The following is a 16850-nucleotide window of genomic DNA, read 5'->3' as shown; positions in this document are numbered from 1 at the left end:
GAACTTGCAACATGTCTCCATACTTACCTTATTAAAGCTAAATTCTCAGCAAGGTTCTGATTTTCTGCTTGGTTATATTACTACAGTAACATGGTCTCACTAATGCTGCCTTGTAAATTGGCCACTATAACGATTTTTTTTCAGGTAATTGCCACTGTCTGTTCCCTTTGCATTTCCTTTCCCTCTGTACTCAGTCTACTATGCTCCTTCCCATTCCCATATTTCTAAGTGTTTGCCAGTTCAGCATCACACTGAAGGACAGATCTGTCTATTCTGGTTTCTTTCCATTTCTCATTTTTCCAACATTCAGTTCAGTTCTCCCCATTTCTACACCTAATATACAGAGGTCTGTAACCAGTTTTGCCTCGTATACACATTTTTGCAAGCATTCTCCCACAACAGAATGCATGTTGTACATTATTTTCATGCATATAAGCATTTCTGTGCATGTTTTCCCCCAATATGTGCTTTTTTTTTTTTTGGTGCGTATTTTTTCAGTTGGAGAACTACATTGCAAAATTCAGAGAAGAGTGAATTTGGAGGCGTAGTTGTGTTTTGGACAACAATGTTAACATTGCAACCTTAAAAGGTCTTGGGTTGAGGGGGGATGGATAGCCCCTAGCCTTAAATGGATTTTGTGATGAATTTGTAGATGTGTCATTCAGTCTAAACATCAGCAGGATCTCAAAAGAAGCCAGTAAATTTTGCAAGAATAAAACCCTTTAAAAATACACTCAGGAAGGTTTGTCCAACCCTAGTTAAACTTAGAGCTTTTAAAAACTCAAAACATACAGCGATCTCCACTCCCCCCATTTTTTTCTAAAAAAAGAAGCCCAGGCGATAGAAATGCGAATAAAATAACATGAGCTTGATGTCTATTTTGTTTTGCCACACTCTTGCATATGCAGAACGTGTGAATTACTCTTAATTTGTTTATATGACTTAAAAGAGTGGAGAAGGACCGATAAATTCTATACGATGCCCCAGAGGGCCAATATGGGGAAAATAATTCATCCTCGCTGTGCTGCCATTTGCTGGATATGACAAGTTTTATTTTTCATGGCTCTTCCTCTGAACCACCCTTCTTCAAATTCTCCCTCCCACAGTTCTTTCTGTGATCTTTTATTCAGTTTTGCAGCTGCATCTCTGAAATGGAAGAAAATAGCTCTTAATAATTACATAAGTGCCACCCTGTGCTCCAGCCCAGCCCAACAATTGCCAGCACAATGTGAGATATAATTAGCACCTCCTTCCACCTGCCCATCAATCGTGGGCTGGAGTGGCCTATGCTTTGGTCAAAAGCTGTCTCCTCTGGTGCTGGCTTAATATCTGATGAATATTATTTATTAAATTTTTATGCCATACTTCATCTGAAGATGACAGGGCGGTTTACAATCCCTTGCAAATTCCGGTAGCTTGAACAATGGCTTGAATTCAAGGGCACCATTTCAGATTTGGGGGTGTTTGGAGAGGTAGGAAGGTTTAAAGCAGAGGTTGGAAAGCCTGTGGCCCTCCAGATGTTGCCCCATCCAGAGGGATGTTGGGAGTTGGGAGTCCAACAACATCTAAATGTCTATGAGGGTCTCCGTTTCTTACTTTACAAGGTCACTCTAGGATACTTCACATGTCTAGGATATATAAAAATTGCAGAGCGCTGTACAAAAGAAAAAAAAGCATGCAGTACATAATAGAACAATGTAAAAATGGCACAAAACAGAATCCCATACCTTTACACTAGCCAAAACATCACTACTCTGAAAAGATTTGGGTGGAAAAAAATCGTTTTAGCAAATCATGAGAGTATGCCTCATTTCTAAATTTGTGTCAGGCTTCAGATACTCTTTATGGCTAGGTGCAGCAGTTTGTGTTTGTGTATATATTTGTTTGAGAAGGGATTGTGACAAAAAAGGAACAATCCACAGGTCCATAGGTGGTTGACATCTTCAAAGGCATACTGGTGATCCATTTCCATTGGAGACAAGGCAGACAGCTTGGCTTCTCAGTGAGATATAAATTGCTCAGACTGAGGTATTGCCTTGGATTTGAGGGTTTTATAAGGCTTCATGTGTCCCTATTGGCCTGTGGGATCAGCTGCATTCAGGGTAGAATAGGGTTGTCATATTTCAAAAAGTGAAAGTCGGGACACAAAAGTTGTCAAGCTTCTCAGGGAGTTTTCCAGCCAAAATCTACACTACCGACGTGGGCTGCCATCTGATTTTCACCCAGAGGTTTGCGAGGGCTGAATACAGACTATGTCCAGGAAATTCCAGACGTATGGCAACCTTAGCGTAGAACTGCAGCCTAGAGGGCATTCTTGTGATTGACAGGAGGAGTTTTCATAGCAACCTTTTTCTCTTTCTCTCTCTTTTACAGAGTTATGTCATGCCCAGACCACCGCAGGGCTCCATGAGGATTTATAGAAGATGCCCGGGATCTTGGCGCCTCTGGTGCTCCTTTTGGTGTGGCTAATGGAGATTGCTCCCAGTCCCCACTCTCTGAGGATTGGTGAGTAAAGAAAATTAAGCAGCTACTATGGATTTAACTACAGCCCCTGGAGAAACCAAGGACCCGGTTCAGAATAACAGGAAAGGCCAATGGGTGACGTGCAAAACTAGATCCAACCCCAGTATTATCTCTCCCCTGGAAATCCCTCTAAATTTGAAAGAATCCACACTACGGTGTTACCATGGTCATTAGGGATTAGTATGCAAGGTCCCAGCTATGGCAGAGTCCTTCATCAGTGCAGATCCTGGACTGCCAGCTTTATTATAAGAGAGGGTTTTGGTTTAGGAAGATGAAACATGTTTTCCCCCCTCCCTGGATGACTGCATCAGTAATCGAAGGCCCCCAAAGGATGCACAACCTCCTCTGGAAGGCTTATATAATCTAGATGAAATAAATGAGGCATAAGTCTGGTGTAAGGAGAAATCAGTTTGACTTAGTGCGCACTTATTTTAGAAATTAATCTAGAAAATGAATGAATGAGCCCATTCATTTGTTCTTTGCTGGCGGAATCAGCAAATGTGAATGTGAATGAATGTCAAGGAAAGAATGAAGATGCATTTATTTGCTCCTATGTTCATTTGTTTTTAACTGTTTTGCATTGGAGGAATTGTTTTGCACTGCAGAAACAAGCTAGGACATGGTGTACATTACGGTTTACAAGATATGTGGAAAGAGAGAGGAAGAGAAACAGAGCAGGGAAACAGAGCAGTGAAATTGATAAGAGCGGAAAGCTGTGTTTACTTTAGATGACAGAGGGTGGCTGAACGCCCTTTTCAGTTACGTATAGATACGGACCCTTTGTCATACCTGTGGCAGATCATTTCCCAGGGGAAGGGGGAAGGGTGTAGAATGTCTACAAATTTCTTGCCACTTGGATCAAAAACAAAGACGTTACAGGCAGTGGAAGACTAGTTGGGCCTTCTACTGAATTCAGTGGGATGATGAATGAACTAATGAGTTAATGCAATGCCAATAATATTTAAATTAAGTGAATGCAATATGATACAATGAAAATGAATGGGGAAATGGCATATATATATATGCCATTACGAGCACTTTCCCATAGACTTTTGATTGTATAAGAAGCACTAAGGATGGGATAAGGGAAGTTGAGATTCGAGCAGAGGCATCAGGGAAATGAGGCTCAGGGGACACATAAAGAAAATGCCTCCCTTCTTTCTGCCTCTCTACTGCTGCTCTGCCCTTGGCTTCCCCTGCAGACCCAATACTGATATGTTCTTCCTATCTGACCATGAATGGCTTGGACTGATCCCACCCCTTCTCACCAGGTCTCTGTAGCATCGAAGTGCATTGGACTGGCTTTTTTGTTCTGCAAGGTTCTATGCCAGTTTGCATCCGATGTAAGTTTCTAGTGAAATGCGCTCTTGACTTCCTATGTAGAGAAGCTGTAAGGTTCCCTTGCTTGCTCCAGGAACTTCTTGTCTCCAAAGCATAAATCAAAAGCAAGAGGGCATCACGACTTGGTTCCCCTCAAGATGATACCATCTTATGGGGAGTCTTTTGTATCTAAATTTGCAGTCGAGGTCATTTGGGTTCAGCGCTGAGGGAAGGCACAGTTAATTCCGATAACTTTGAGGTGGTGTGCTTCATTCTTAATGTTGCAGGTAAAAATGTATGTATATTTCTTCTCTGTTCTTTAAAATTGCCTTTGATGCTGTTTGGTGGTGCCACCAAACTGCTAATGATGTCTTGGTACTTTGTGTAGGAGGGGATGCAGACTTGTGTTTTTTATTCAGAGAGGTTAGGGGAAGGGGACTGTCCACTTTTATGACATTTATTCACTGCTTAAGTGGATTAGAAAAGAAGGACAGCAGCTCTCTTTCATTGTATTGGCACCTCACTTCGTGGACAGGAAAAGAAACAACCTCCCCATCAACTGTCACTGGATGCTACAAGTTGTTATATTAACTCTTTGCAGCTGATAAGAAGCTAATCTTCCCTCTCCTGATGTAGGCAGGCAACATCTATTTTTTATAGTACCTGTTAATAAGGACTAGCAGAATTCTGAACCCACTGCAAGATCAAATCCAATGAGACTGGAATTTTAGATGTTTCCTGTCTTACGGTTTCATGGAAGAAGAAGAAAAGGAAACACCAATACAAAAGGAGGAAGAGGCAAGCCACAAAATGGAACTGGAAAATGTAGAGAACTTTAATAAATAGTCTTGACCATTTTGCTGGAGAATTTCTTCAGGGACATAAGAATTGTATTTGTTGAATTAGCCCAAGGAAGGTTCCTAGGCTTCTGCTAGAATGAGTTGGGTAGTTTACTATTTTATTAAAGTTCCAGTATTTTCCAGTAGCACTTTGAGGCTTGCCTCTTTCCGCCACCCCTCTGAGCTTTCACACCTGCAGTGCTTATGTTCTGTTTCAAAAATGGCCTCATTTGCATTACTATAGTCAGTCAGAGTCCATCTTTCTTGGCAAATGAAACGTGTTTTGTGTGAAAATGCACTACTATGAACCAGTTTCAAACCAGTGTAATTACCATGTTTCCCAGGCAAAAAACTAAGATAAAACCTGAGAACTGTAGCTTGGTTGTGAAACAGCTGGGTGTGTATAAAGGGATTCTTAACATTTTCACAAAATGTATTGACAAATAAACCACTTTTGTGGTGGAAATGGAAACAACAAGAAATACCAACACTAGAGAATGGCAGACCAAGATGATGGAATATGCAGAACTGGCAAGACTGTCCGGGAAGATCCGAAACCAGCGAGACCAACTGTTCGAAAGACACTGGAGTAAATTTATATCTTATTTGAAAGAACATTGTAAAAATTTGACAACGCTAACAGGACTGACTTAAAGTTCTTTGCAGATAGAGATAGTTACTTGTTTACAATTATATAGTATTTTGAATTAATTACAGGTAAAATAAGGTAAATAAGAGGAATGGGAAATGCTAAGATAGGTAAGGAAATTTGAAAGCTAACTAGGGGGAAGGGGGGAAGTAGTCGACCCAAAAGGGTCAGAATATATGTAATGATAAGAATACGTTGCTGTTTTTGTGTTGAAATGGAAACTAATAAATATTATTTTAAAAAGACAAATAAAACCACTGTGGTCTAAACCACAGAGCCTAGGACTTGCCAATCAGAAGGTCGGCAGTTCGAATCCCCACAACAGGGTGAGCTCCTGTTGCTCAGTCCCAGCTCCTGCCCACCTAGCAGTTCAAAAGCACACCAAAAAGTGCAAGTAGATAAATAGGTACCGCTCTGGCAGGAAGGTAAATGGTGTTTCCATTTGCTGCTCTGGTTCGCCAGAAGCAGCTTAGTCATGCTGGCCACATTACCCAGAAGCTAGGACAAACGCCGGCTCCCTTGGCCTATAGAGTGAGATGAGCACCACAACCCCAGAGTCATCTGCGACTGGACCTAATGGTCAGGGGTTTGCAAGTTGTGTTTAATAACATTACTTTAGTTTAAAGCCACACCTACGCCTGCCAACCTAGCAGTTCGAAAGCACCTTCAGGTGCAAGTAGATAAATAGGGACCGCTTACCAGCGGGAAGGTAAACGGCGTTCCGTGTGCTGCGCTGGCTCGCCAGATGCAGCTTGTCACGCTGGCCACGTGACCCGGAAGTGTCTGCGGACAGCGCTGGCTCCCGGCCTATAGAGTGAGATGAGCGCACAACCCTAGAGTCTGGCAAGACTGGCCCGTACGGGCAGGGGTACCTTTACCTTTACCTTTAAAGCCACACCTTGTGTTTTGCCAGTTCATTTCCCATGTCTTTACACAGCAGCCTTTTTCTTATGCTTAGAGATAGACTTGATTTGTTGAACTTTTGGCTGTTTCAGTACTAAAACCTATTTTGTCTTTAGAGAATGCTGAGGCCATGGTTTTTTTTGGGGGGAGGGGGTGTCTCTGGCACGAAAATGAGACTGTCTCTCTCCCTCTCCCCTTCCCTGAAAACCTTTCCATTTAGAAACATGACTACCATTTAGGAAAACAGCCTTCCCTGGAGGCCATGCAAACAAGCTCTCCTCCTCTGGCTAGCAGTAATTAGAGCACCTCTTGGCTACTGATCACACCTATTTTGGGCATGGCAGGATCAAGGATCTGCTTGCTCCAGAGGGATGAGAGCTAATTACTGCTAGCCGGAGGGGGAAATGGAGAAGAGTGGCGAACAGACGAACTGAGGGAGAAGTAGGTCAATAAGACACATTAGGGTGTGATTAGCTGACGGTACAGAGAAGGCTGCAGAGCTCTCTAGGAACAGTTAAAGGCTCAAAAATGGTCCCTGCAGATGATATAAAGGTGGGCCGAGGCTTTGGAGGCTGCGAGTCCCTGCTGTGGCCCAATTTCATGCCTTTGTGGATATTTGTGCGTCAAAATGGAACACCCCTCTGGGAACTACCTCTTTGTCTTAGAAATGTTACAAGGCCAGCTATTGCTCTCCTTGTTGGTTCACCTCAAGACCTCTCCCATGTCCCATGTCCTCCTTTCTCTACTGGATCCAGCCACCACCTGTGGATAAATGTTCTTGTGGAATTTATGGCGAGAAAACCATCTGCTTTAATGATGTGCAACATGGTTTTGTTTATTTCTGTGGATATTTCCGTCATCCTGAATATTTACGCCTCATATGCAGGATACTTCCTCCTCACATACAAAAAGCAAAAGTGTGTGTGTGTGGTGCCGTCCCGTCCCCCCCAGTGTCACCAACTTCTTTTCACAATTTCTGGATTGGTGTTACAAATCGCAGGTGGAATAGGCTCAACTAAGCATTGTTCCCTTTGCAATTGGATTCCCTGTTTAGAATAGAACAAGCAAGCAGGGATGGCTTGGTCGGTAGAACAGGAGATCTCAGGGTCATGGGTTTGAGCCTCACGCTGGGCAAAAGATTCCTGCACTGCAGGGGGTTGGACTAGATGACCCCTGGGTTGCCTTCCATCTCTACCATTCTATGATTATGTGAATTACTGAATAGTTATTGTTACATGGGCAAGTTGGCTAAGTGGCACATGTCCCCCATGCAGAAGTATTCAGAAGCTTAATAATTTGTCTGCCCTGCATAGATAGGTTGCTGCTTTTGCCATGCTAATCTCATGGGAACATTCTTTTCACAGTTGCCTACTTTGGGAGCAGAAAGCCTCTGCCCTTTGTAGCATTCCTATGTCTGAGTATGAAAATGCTGGAATGTACCATACAGTCCTGAGAGGTGTGGATCTGCAGAATAACATGCTTTGCAGACAATACTAGTCCTACTCAGAGTAGGCCCACTGAAGTTAATGTGCCTGACCCCCTTAGGTTCATTAATTTCACTGGGTCTACTCTTAGAACTTAGAACTTAGTTGGCTTACAGCCCTGAGGAATATGATAGAGTAATTCAGGAGAGCCTGCTGGATGAGGCCAATGGCTCATCTAGTCCAGTATCCTGTTCTCAAGGTGGCCAACCAGATGCCCGTGGGAGCCTGCAAACAGAACCTGAGCAGAAGAGCATTCTCTTCCACTCTAGTTTACAACAATTGGTATTCAGAAGCATTGCTGCCTCTGACTACTTCTGAGCGAATTCCTTGCGTAGAGAAGGTCCCAGCTTCAAACACTCACTGACATCTCAAGTTGCAGGTGATGGGAAAGACCTAACTCTGCCTGAAACCCTGGTGTCTTGAGTCCTGTGGAGATGTCTTGGCAGGATTGGTTGAATGGGGAGGAGAAGGAGGAGTGTAGGAGCTCAGGAAGCTGGAGGACTTTGAATCTGGGGAGGAGCCAAGTGGGCTGTGAGGTCATGATGAAGGCCCTCAGGAGGGCTCTGACTTTGGGGAGGGTCCCAGCTGGGGGAAGGGCAGAGTGTGGTTTAACAATTCACCTTCCTCTGTAGGGAACTCTGAGGAGCGTAGCTCTGGTAGGAAAATAGGGGTGTCCTAATAACTGCCGGGACACGGGTGGCGCTGTGGGTTAAACCACAGAGCCTAGGACTTGCTGATCAGAAGGTTGGCAGTTCGAATCCCCGTGATGGGGTGAGCTCCCATTGCTCGGTTCCTGCTCCTGCCAACCTAGCAGTTCAAAAGCACATCAAAGTGCAAGTAGATAAATAGGTACTGCTCCGGCGGGAAGGTAAACAGCGTTTCCATGCACTGCTCTGGTTCGCCAGAAGTGGCTTAGTCATGCTGGCCACATGACCCAGAAGCTGCATGCTGGCTCCCTCGGCCAATAAAGCGAGATGAGTGCTGCAACCCCAGAGTCGGCCACGACTGGACCTGATGGTCAGGGGTCCCTTTACCTAATAACTGCCAGCAGCCTTAACAAACTGCAGCTCACATCATTCTTTGGGGGAAACCATGCCTGTTTAAAGTGGTACCATAGTGCTCTAAATGTATGGTCTGAATGTGGCCTGTGTCTCCCTCCCTCCATCCACCCACCCACCCGGCCTGGCACCTGCTCTGCCTGTCAGTTAGCAAAACTACGGAGACAGACTTAATTCTTGCCGGCACGTAAACTATTCTTCGGCAATCACTTATGCGACGCAGCGTCCCCTTGAAACTCTGTGGGATTTTGTGTTCATAAATTGCTTAATTGCTTTGGAGAACTCACCCACACATGCTTTGCAAAGGGCAGTCTCTTTCTCAGGGAGCCTAGCATATAATGAGTGGAAGTTGTGTGGGGTGTTGACAAAGGGAAAAAGAAGTCTGCAAAACTCTCGCTATTTACAACTGTGAGCACCCATCCTTGGCTTACCAGCCTCCCCGCAGGCAACATGCTGAGGAAGAAAAGGATACACAATGACAGTGTTGTGGTTTTAAGGGGCTGTTCATATCACATTATAAGAACATAAGAAAAACCTACTGGATCAAGCCAGTAGCCCTGCCCTGCCTAGTCCAGCCCCCTGTTCTCACAGTGGCCAAGCAGATGACTGTGGGAAAACTGCAAGCAGGTTCCTGAGTGCAACAGGAAATCTCCTGTGGCTGAATTTGCCACCAAACTAGTCTCTTCCCCTCCTGATGACCAGGAATAATGCACACCATTAAGAAGATGGCTAGCTGCTACTGTCTAGATGCTGGACTTCAATTCCCATCATTGACTACCATTGTCCTTGCTGGCAGGGGCTGATGGGAGTTGGAGTCTGACAGCATCTGGTTCCCCTCTCTGCTCTCTAGCATCCCTAAACACCTGAACTGAGCTCTCAGCTCCCATCCCTGCACAACACCAGCCTTCACTTGCGCTACTGCTCTCCTCCAGCCTCAGTATATTACTGCAGTCAGCTTGAATTCTGAAAGGAGCAAATTGATGAGAAGAGACAGCTGAGGGGAGGCATTTCCTCATGTAAATAAAAATCCTTGCTGATGCATGTCTTGGCAAATTTGCCCGGTTGTGACATTATAAATGTTTCCATTTCCCCCCGTACAAACCCAAGTCAAACCCATCATGCTGGAATAAATTCATTGTTTTTATTTATGTTACCGGAGTGTGAAAGAAAGGTGTGCGGCACAAACGTGACATTCATTTGTAAGCTCTTTGCCCCTCTTAATTTTCTTTTGAGGCAATGCCAAGGGAGTTATCTTTTATTTTATGTTCCATATGACACAGGAATAAACTCGGCAACAGCACCCACAAATATATGTCAGCCCTTCTTCAAGCTTCCCATCATCCCAAAATGCCCTCTTGCTACTTTTCCTCATCTTGATCTGTATACCAGATCAATCCTCAAGGTTGCTCTGTATGCCAGGGAGCAACTATCTGAGATGAGAATGGCAAATGATGGAGCAGAGGTGCTGATTTTAGTCCTGTTCAAAGAGCATCCAAATATATCATTCATTTGTGGAATTATGCGATGGTTAAAGGAGGGAGTGGGACTGTAGCTCAGTGATGAGGCACTGGCTTTGCAATCCAAAGGTCCCAGGTTCAACCCAGCTTCTTTTAGCCAATTATACATTGAAAAGATTTAAGTAGTAATTGATGGGCTTTCTCTCTGCCTGAGACCCTGGAGAGCTGCTGCCAGTCAGAGTAGACATTGTTGGTCTAGGTGGGCAGAGTGTCTGGCCCAGTGCAGTGCATTTGCTTTGTTCTGTGTCCCGCCCTCTGCCTCATAACCATCATTATTTCTTAAATTTATTGGTTGCCTTTTTACCAAAGTAACTTAAAATGATTTGCAATATATAAGCAAGCAAACACATACTCTGAAACCAGCATTTCAGAAAAACAAGGAACAACCTAAAAGACAACCCTATTTTTAAAAGGCAGGATTAAAAAATCCCGCCCACGCAAGGAGGCCACAGATAATCAAGAGCCTGAACAAAATGAAAGGTTTCTTGCCGGGTGCCCAATGCCATGTAATAATGGTGCCCGGTGAGCCCCCCTAGGGAGAGCATTCCACAAGTGGGGAGACACCACTGAAAAGGCCCATTCTCATGTTGGCACCATCTGGACCTCCCAAGGAGGGGGCATGCAAAGGCCACAGAAGATGGTCACAAGGTCTGGGTCAGTTCATATGGGAAGAGGTGGTCCTTGAGGTCCTGGGTGTTAGAATTCCTGCTCCATGATTGCAGTCATGGGATTGTTGTCTATCACATGACAGGATATGTTTTGACTTCACAGAGTGGGAAGTGACGGAGACAGGATGTTTGTGTTACTGTGTTCCGTGAAGTGGGACTATTGTCCTTTGTTCTTTCTCTTTGCTGTCTGATGCTAGAGAGAGAGGGAGCCTTGTTGCAGTGCTCCGTGTGTGTTTATATGTAAATAAAGTAGAGTAGACAAAATGCTGAGTTGCTGAGGTCTGTTACGCAAAGCTGCAAAGACTCTGTGGATCCCTAAGTTTGTTGGTGTCTGTTGGCATCGGTCGCTGTGATGTTTGGGCAGAAGCAAGCTTTTGAAGCTCCCAAACGATCGACCAGAAGGGAGGGAACATGCCAGTCAGGCATGTGTCTCTGTGAGGGTCCTACTCGAGAGTAGGATGAGCTCCTGACACAGAGGTCCTGAGCTGCATAAGGCTTTCTAGATCAAAACTAGCCCTTTGAATTGGGCCCAGAAACTAATTGGTAGTCAGTGTAGTTGGGTCAGAATTGGTGTTATGTGCTCAGACCGTATTGCTGGGGTGAGCCACCTGGCTGCTGAATTCTGCACCAACTGCAGTTTCTCAATCACCTTCAAAGGCAGCCCCATGTATGAGCTAAACTAGAGGTTGCCAAAGCATAGATAGCAGGTGTTAGGCAGTCCCTGTCCAGACAGGGAGCATAGCTGGGCCAGCAGCCAAAGCTGATAGAAAGTACTTCTTGCCACAGAGGCCACCTGAGCCTCAAGTGACAGTGATGGAAACAGAAGTCGCCCAAGCTATGTACCTGCTCTTTTTAAAGAGCAAGCCACCAGGATCCTCAGAGGCATCACCTCCCCACTGATTCACCTTTCACAGTCCAAACCCTTCCTAATCTTTATGCAATGAGAGAGCTGCAAGCACGTTCCTTTCTTCAATGTATTAATATGCCAGTGTAAGTGATGGATTGATTTAAAACTAATTTGATCAACTTTTTAACTGGATGACTGTCTGAGTTAACGCAAAGTTCTGTCAGCACAGAGCTGCTGTGCCAATTGACTGTTGACTATGGGCCTTCAGAAAGGCAGATTTCTCCATTAAGCCTTTTGCCTCTGTGTTTGGCTTTCATTACAGCGACACTGTCTCTTGCTATTGTCAGGCTGTGAGATTTGCTGCCCCGAAAGGTCATTGATTCAGCTGATGAAACCGGATTTTCTAAAAGGTGTTGGGATAATTTTTACAACGGTTAATAACTATTGTAATCATGCAGGCGGCGATAGGGATAATCCTGTCTTTTGTGGAGGTTTAAGAAATTGCCTGCTGCAATGGAAGCGGAGTGCAGCCACCCACAAATGGGCGACGGCGTCACCTCCTGCAGAAACTCTGTGCCGTGACACCTCCTAGACAGGTTGGAAGATAAGGTGGACTGGCAGAGGGATTTGCAGCAGGAACTGTTTTGAAAAAACTGCTTTAGCAGGACAGCGAAGTTACTCTGTACTGGTACAGAGCATTTCCTGTTCCATCAATGAGATAATTTTGGGGGAAAGTTGCATCACAGTCATAGAGGACCTGCTCTGCATGCAGAAGGCCCCAGATTTAATACCCAATGGCATCTCAAGGTAGGACTGGGAAAGACTTCCTTCATGAAACCTTGGAGAGCCACTACCAGTCAGTGTAGACAGTGCTGTGCTAGATTAACCCATGGTCTCCATCAGTATATGTCCTTCAACACTCATGTTGGGGAAAACATGACAGTGGGACAGAATGGTGGTATACGGATGGTCAAGGATGCTGTAGTTGAGCCAGGGGTTGGACTACATGTCCTCAAAGGCACCTTCCAGTTCTTAAATTCTATTGTTCTAAATTCCAGCTGGAACCCTTTAAAAATAGTTAGATAGTTGTTAATGAGTGATCATTTGCTATGAGAACTGCCAAAAGCAACTGCAGATCAATTTAATGAGCATAAACAGATGAACTTGCCTGGGGGAGAAATAGCAACACCATAACCAGCTGCAGTATATCCCCAGTTATCAGATTTTGGGGACAAGCAGTGAAGTTGTGGTTTCCATGCCCTGCTTGTGGCCTTCCTGTAGACACCTGGCTGCCCACTATCAGGAACAGGATACTAGACCCAATGGGCCTTGGCTCTCATCCAGTGCAGCTCTTACGTTTGCTTAGCCAGTTCTACATGACCACAAAGTCCTTTTGGGACTTTTCCCAATCCCCAAAGTACTCCTCATTCTGAAATGATTTATTTTGATGTATCTTGAAGCCCTACAGCCAGATCCCTCCACCAAATCCAATGGCAAGAGGAGAATGGGGAAGTCAGCTTTTTATTTTCATGTCGCATCTCCTCTCCCAAAGGATTCGCTGATGCTTCCCAGCCAACAGTCTCTTTAAATAATGCAGAGGCAACTAATGTGTCGGGGCAAAGAGAGTTTTGCAGCAGCGTTGGAGCTTTAGGCAATGCTGCCAGCAGTGCCTAAGAACTATTTGGCCAAGCACTTTCTTTACATTATAAGACACTCTTTTAATTGACGTTTTCCTCTGGCAGATGTTTTCCCTTGCTGGGGAAAGTTGCTGGCACTCCATGCAGACCCTACCTTGAAATATGTCAGATCATTCATTTTCCTTTGCTGCCTCTTTTGTCGTTTCCAGTTAGAGCTGCTGCTGCATTGGGGAGGGAAATAATAAATCCATAAGCTAATTCTCTTAAAAACAGAAAACCATGAATATTCTCCTGGGTACATATGTGTGTTCATCATGGATGTACAGACACCACCACCATCCCAAAATCGAATTTGGGTTAAATGTGTCACGTGCATTTGAGAGGAGGAACATTTGCAAGACTGAGTGCTCTTGCTCAAATGCTCCTGAACAGAACTGACGTAAGACCAGACCTGCTCACAGCCAGCTTTGAGCAAGGCAAATGTGGACTCACCTGGATTATAGAGGCTGCTTTACTGCCCTTGCCCAAAGGCCCAGAAACATACTGGGTCATGTCCCACCCCCACCCCCCATCTCCAAGTGATGAGAGGCTCCAGGGCTGGGATGTTGGGCTGGCAGAATTTTGGTTGAAGTTTGCCACTAACCTGGGGCTTGGTTTTCTTGAAAGGAAGGTCAGCAGAGAATGAGGTGTATTTAGGATGTTGTTGTTGTTTAGTCGTTTGGTCGTGTCCGACTCTTCGTGACCCCATGGACCAGAGCACGCCAGGCACTTCTGTCTTCCACTGCCTCCCACAGTTTGGTCAAACTAATGCTGGTAGCTTTGAGAACACTGTCCAACCATCTCATCCTCTGTTGTCCCCTTCTCCTTGTGCCCTCCATCTTTCCCAACATCAGGGTCTTTTCCAGGGAGTCTTCTCTTCTCATGAGGTAGCCAAAGTATTTAGGATAAATGGTTTTATTTACACATCTATGCAACCTGAGCATAGGATGGAGGGGCTCACAGCATGGACACCCCCTAAAGTTCTTGTATCTCCATTAGTCACAGCTTTCCATCCAGAACAGAGCAAGACATTTCAGGGATACTTCAGCTGTTGTTCCTGCATTGCCAGGGGTTGGAGCAGATGGACATTTGGGTCATTTCCAACTCTACAATTCTATGATGCTATGTCTGTGCCTCCCAGTTCTTGCAGCATCTCCCTCCCAGCTTCCAGCTCCCTTGCCAAAGCAACTCCGTAGCTCATCCCACCTTGTTGCCCTTTTGGTTTGTTCTCACCTAGATGCAGCTAATTGCAACCCATCCCATCCCATCCCATTGAAGTGCTCAGCAGGAGGATAGGAGCAAATGCCTGCCTAAAATTTGGATGCCTGTAATATTTGCAGCATCCCCAATCATCTCTGCCCCGAATCTTCACCCCATCCCTAAGGTGCACTAGCTCTGTAACTTGCAGATGAAATCTGTGTCATACCCCCCAGAAATCTAGTAATCTGTTGCCTCTGCTGTGATGTCAGGATGTCATTCAACTGCCAGCTTTGAGCAGGAGGGTTGTGGGATTTCCTGTTGGGATTTGTGTTGGTCTCTACATGCAAGATCTGCTTGAGGGTGAATTTAGGCTACCTGTGGGCCAGTTGTTGCTCAGCCTCACTCCAGCCAGAGGGACCGACAATGAGTTTGTGGCTGCAGGGATCCCAAGGACAGTGCTAATGAATTCTGAGTGTGCTCCCCCCCCTTCCTGAATCTGTGGGTGTTTCAAAAGGCTAAATGAAACTTTATCTGGAAATGATGGCTGAATGTCAATTCCTCTATCGAAGCCAATTTGGGAAGCAGAAAGTGCTAAAAGAATTAAGACAGTTAAATGGAAAGAAAGTCTACTTGGTGAAGATGAAATAGGGTTTAAATGAGTGAAATTATCTGTGGATTACCCTTGTTAGAGCACTGCTTTATTTAATAAACTTGAGGCTTAATCTGCTGCAAGCATTCCTGGAGGAAAGAGTCTGCCTTTTCCTGGGCAGTGTAGCATCAGCAGCAGGAAATGGTCTGGATGTGTTTTTGCAAGTGCATAGACCAATTACTAGCTATCCCATAATGCTACAGTGAGGAGGTTCTCCTGTCTCTCCAAGGCCAGCATACTTTGGGAGTCAGAGGGGCAGGATTAATTCGCATAATTCACTTGCACACGATCAGCATAATTTATGGAAATCAGGTCCTTGGTGGTGGTGGATGAGTCTTTCCTCACTGGCCAAATTGAACAGCAGCATATGGCATGGTATTAAAGTATTAAAAAGTTGAAATATAGGAAAAATCAGAGTTGTATCTCTGGTAGGATGGCAGGTGCTGGCATGAGTCTGGGGGCCACACAGCAGGGGCTGAGGGAGGTGAGTTGTGCTCTTTGTGAACTGTAGAGTTGTCTTCCATTTGCTCAAAAACAGTGACATGTTTTATACCAGTAGCCTGTTGTTGCACAAAAAAATGCACAAACAGGTTGCTGGTTAATGCACTGCACAAGAGATTGAGGCATCTGTTGCAAAATGCTGTTTCATTAGATTCCTCTGTTGCACAAGATGAAAACTCATCCATCTGCTAGTGCAAGAGCCCTTGCACTAGTGAACAAGGAATGTTGGATACAGCACCAAATGCCTTAATATAACATTTTTTTAAAAAAAAGACATCAATAATACTACAATAATTAAAACATTGAAAGGCAGCCGTACTAAAATATCCTTCAGAAACATCCTAAAACATCAGGTCATTGATTACAAATTCTTCTCCTCCTCCTCCTCCTTCTTCTTCTTCTTCTTCTTCTTCTTCTTCTTCTTCTTCTTCTTCTTCTTCTTCTTGTTTAAAAAAGCCCTTTCTCATCCATTAAAAGGTTGAAAAGGAGCCTGCAAATCTCTAGCAGGAAAGTGTTTCAGTGTCATGGTGCCACCACAGAAAGACCCTATTTCTTATCCCCGCCCTTCTGACCTCACCTATGGATGGGACCTAACAATAGGAAATAGCGTGTTACTTATAACCTGACTGAAAGTTCTGGGACAGGATGGATCTGGGTCAGTTTCAATGGGGCCATTCTAATACAGCTGTCCTTTAAAATTGCAAGATGATTCCTTGAATCTTGCAACATTTACAGGCATATTAAACTGAGGTTGTTTGCTTGCTTCTTTGTTTCTCGAGCCTCTAGACTTTACGGCCTTCCTACTGCTGGATCAACAAGCAAGGCTAGAAACATCTATGATTTTACGATGAATAAGAGTAAGACCTGAAGGACAAGCATACATATTTAGTTCACAAACAGGGATGGCCCAACTGTGCAAGCAACCCAAGCAATCCCTTGACACTGTGAGATATTTCAGAAGCGCTATAAAAGAGCAGTGGGCAAACCAAAAATGACACATCAGGATCCAGGAGTGC

At 44.7% G+C, this 16850-nt stretch overlaps 1 protein-coding gene across 1 annotated transcript in view; it reads left to right on the top strand.

Annotated features, from left to right (window-relative positions):
• GRIK4 (glutamate ionotropic receptor kainate type subunit 4) overlaps positions 1-16850 on the top strand; it is a 460006-nt gene that overhangs the window by 163551 nt on the left and 279605 nt on the right. The window contains exon 2 of the mRNA XM_053366447.1: positions 2374-2505. Within this exon, the coding sequence (XP_053222422.1) occupies positions 2424-2505 (82 nt within the window). The 5' untranslated portion in view covers positions 2374-2423. The remainder of the gene's footprint in view (positions 1-2373; positions 2506-16850) is intronic.

Source organism: Podarcis raffonei, chromosome 15 (assembly GCF_027172205.1).
Source record: "Podarcis raffonei isolate rPodRaf1 chromosome 15, rPodRaf1.pri, whole genome shotgun sequence".
NCBI lineage: Eukaryota > Metazoa > Chordata > Lepidosauria > Squamata > Lacertidae > Podarcis > Podarcis raffonei.
The sequence above is the reverse complement of the archived record's forward strand: the minus strand, read 5'-3'. Positions and strand labels throughout refer to the sequence as shown.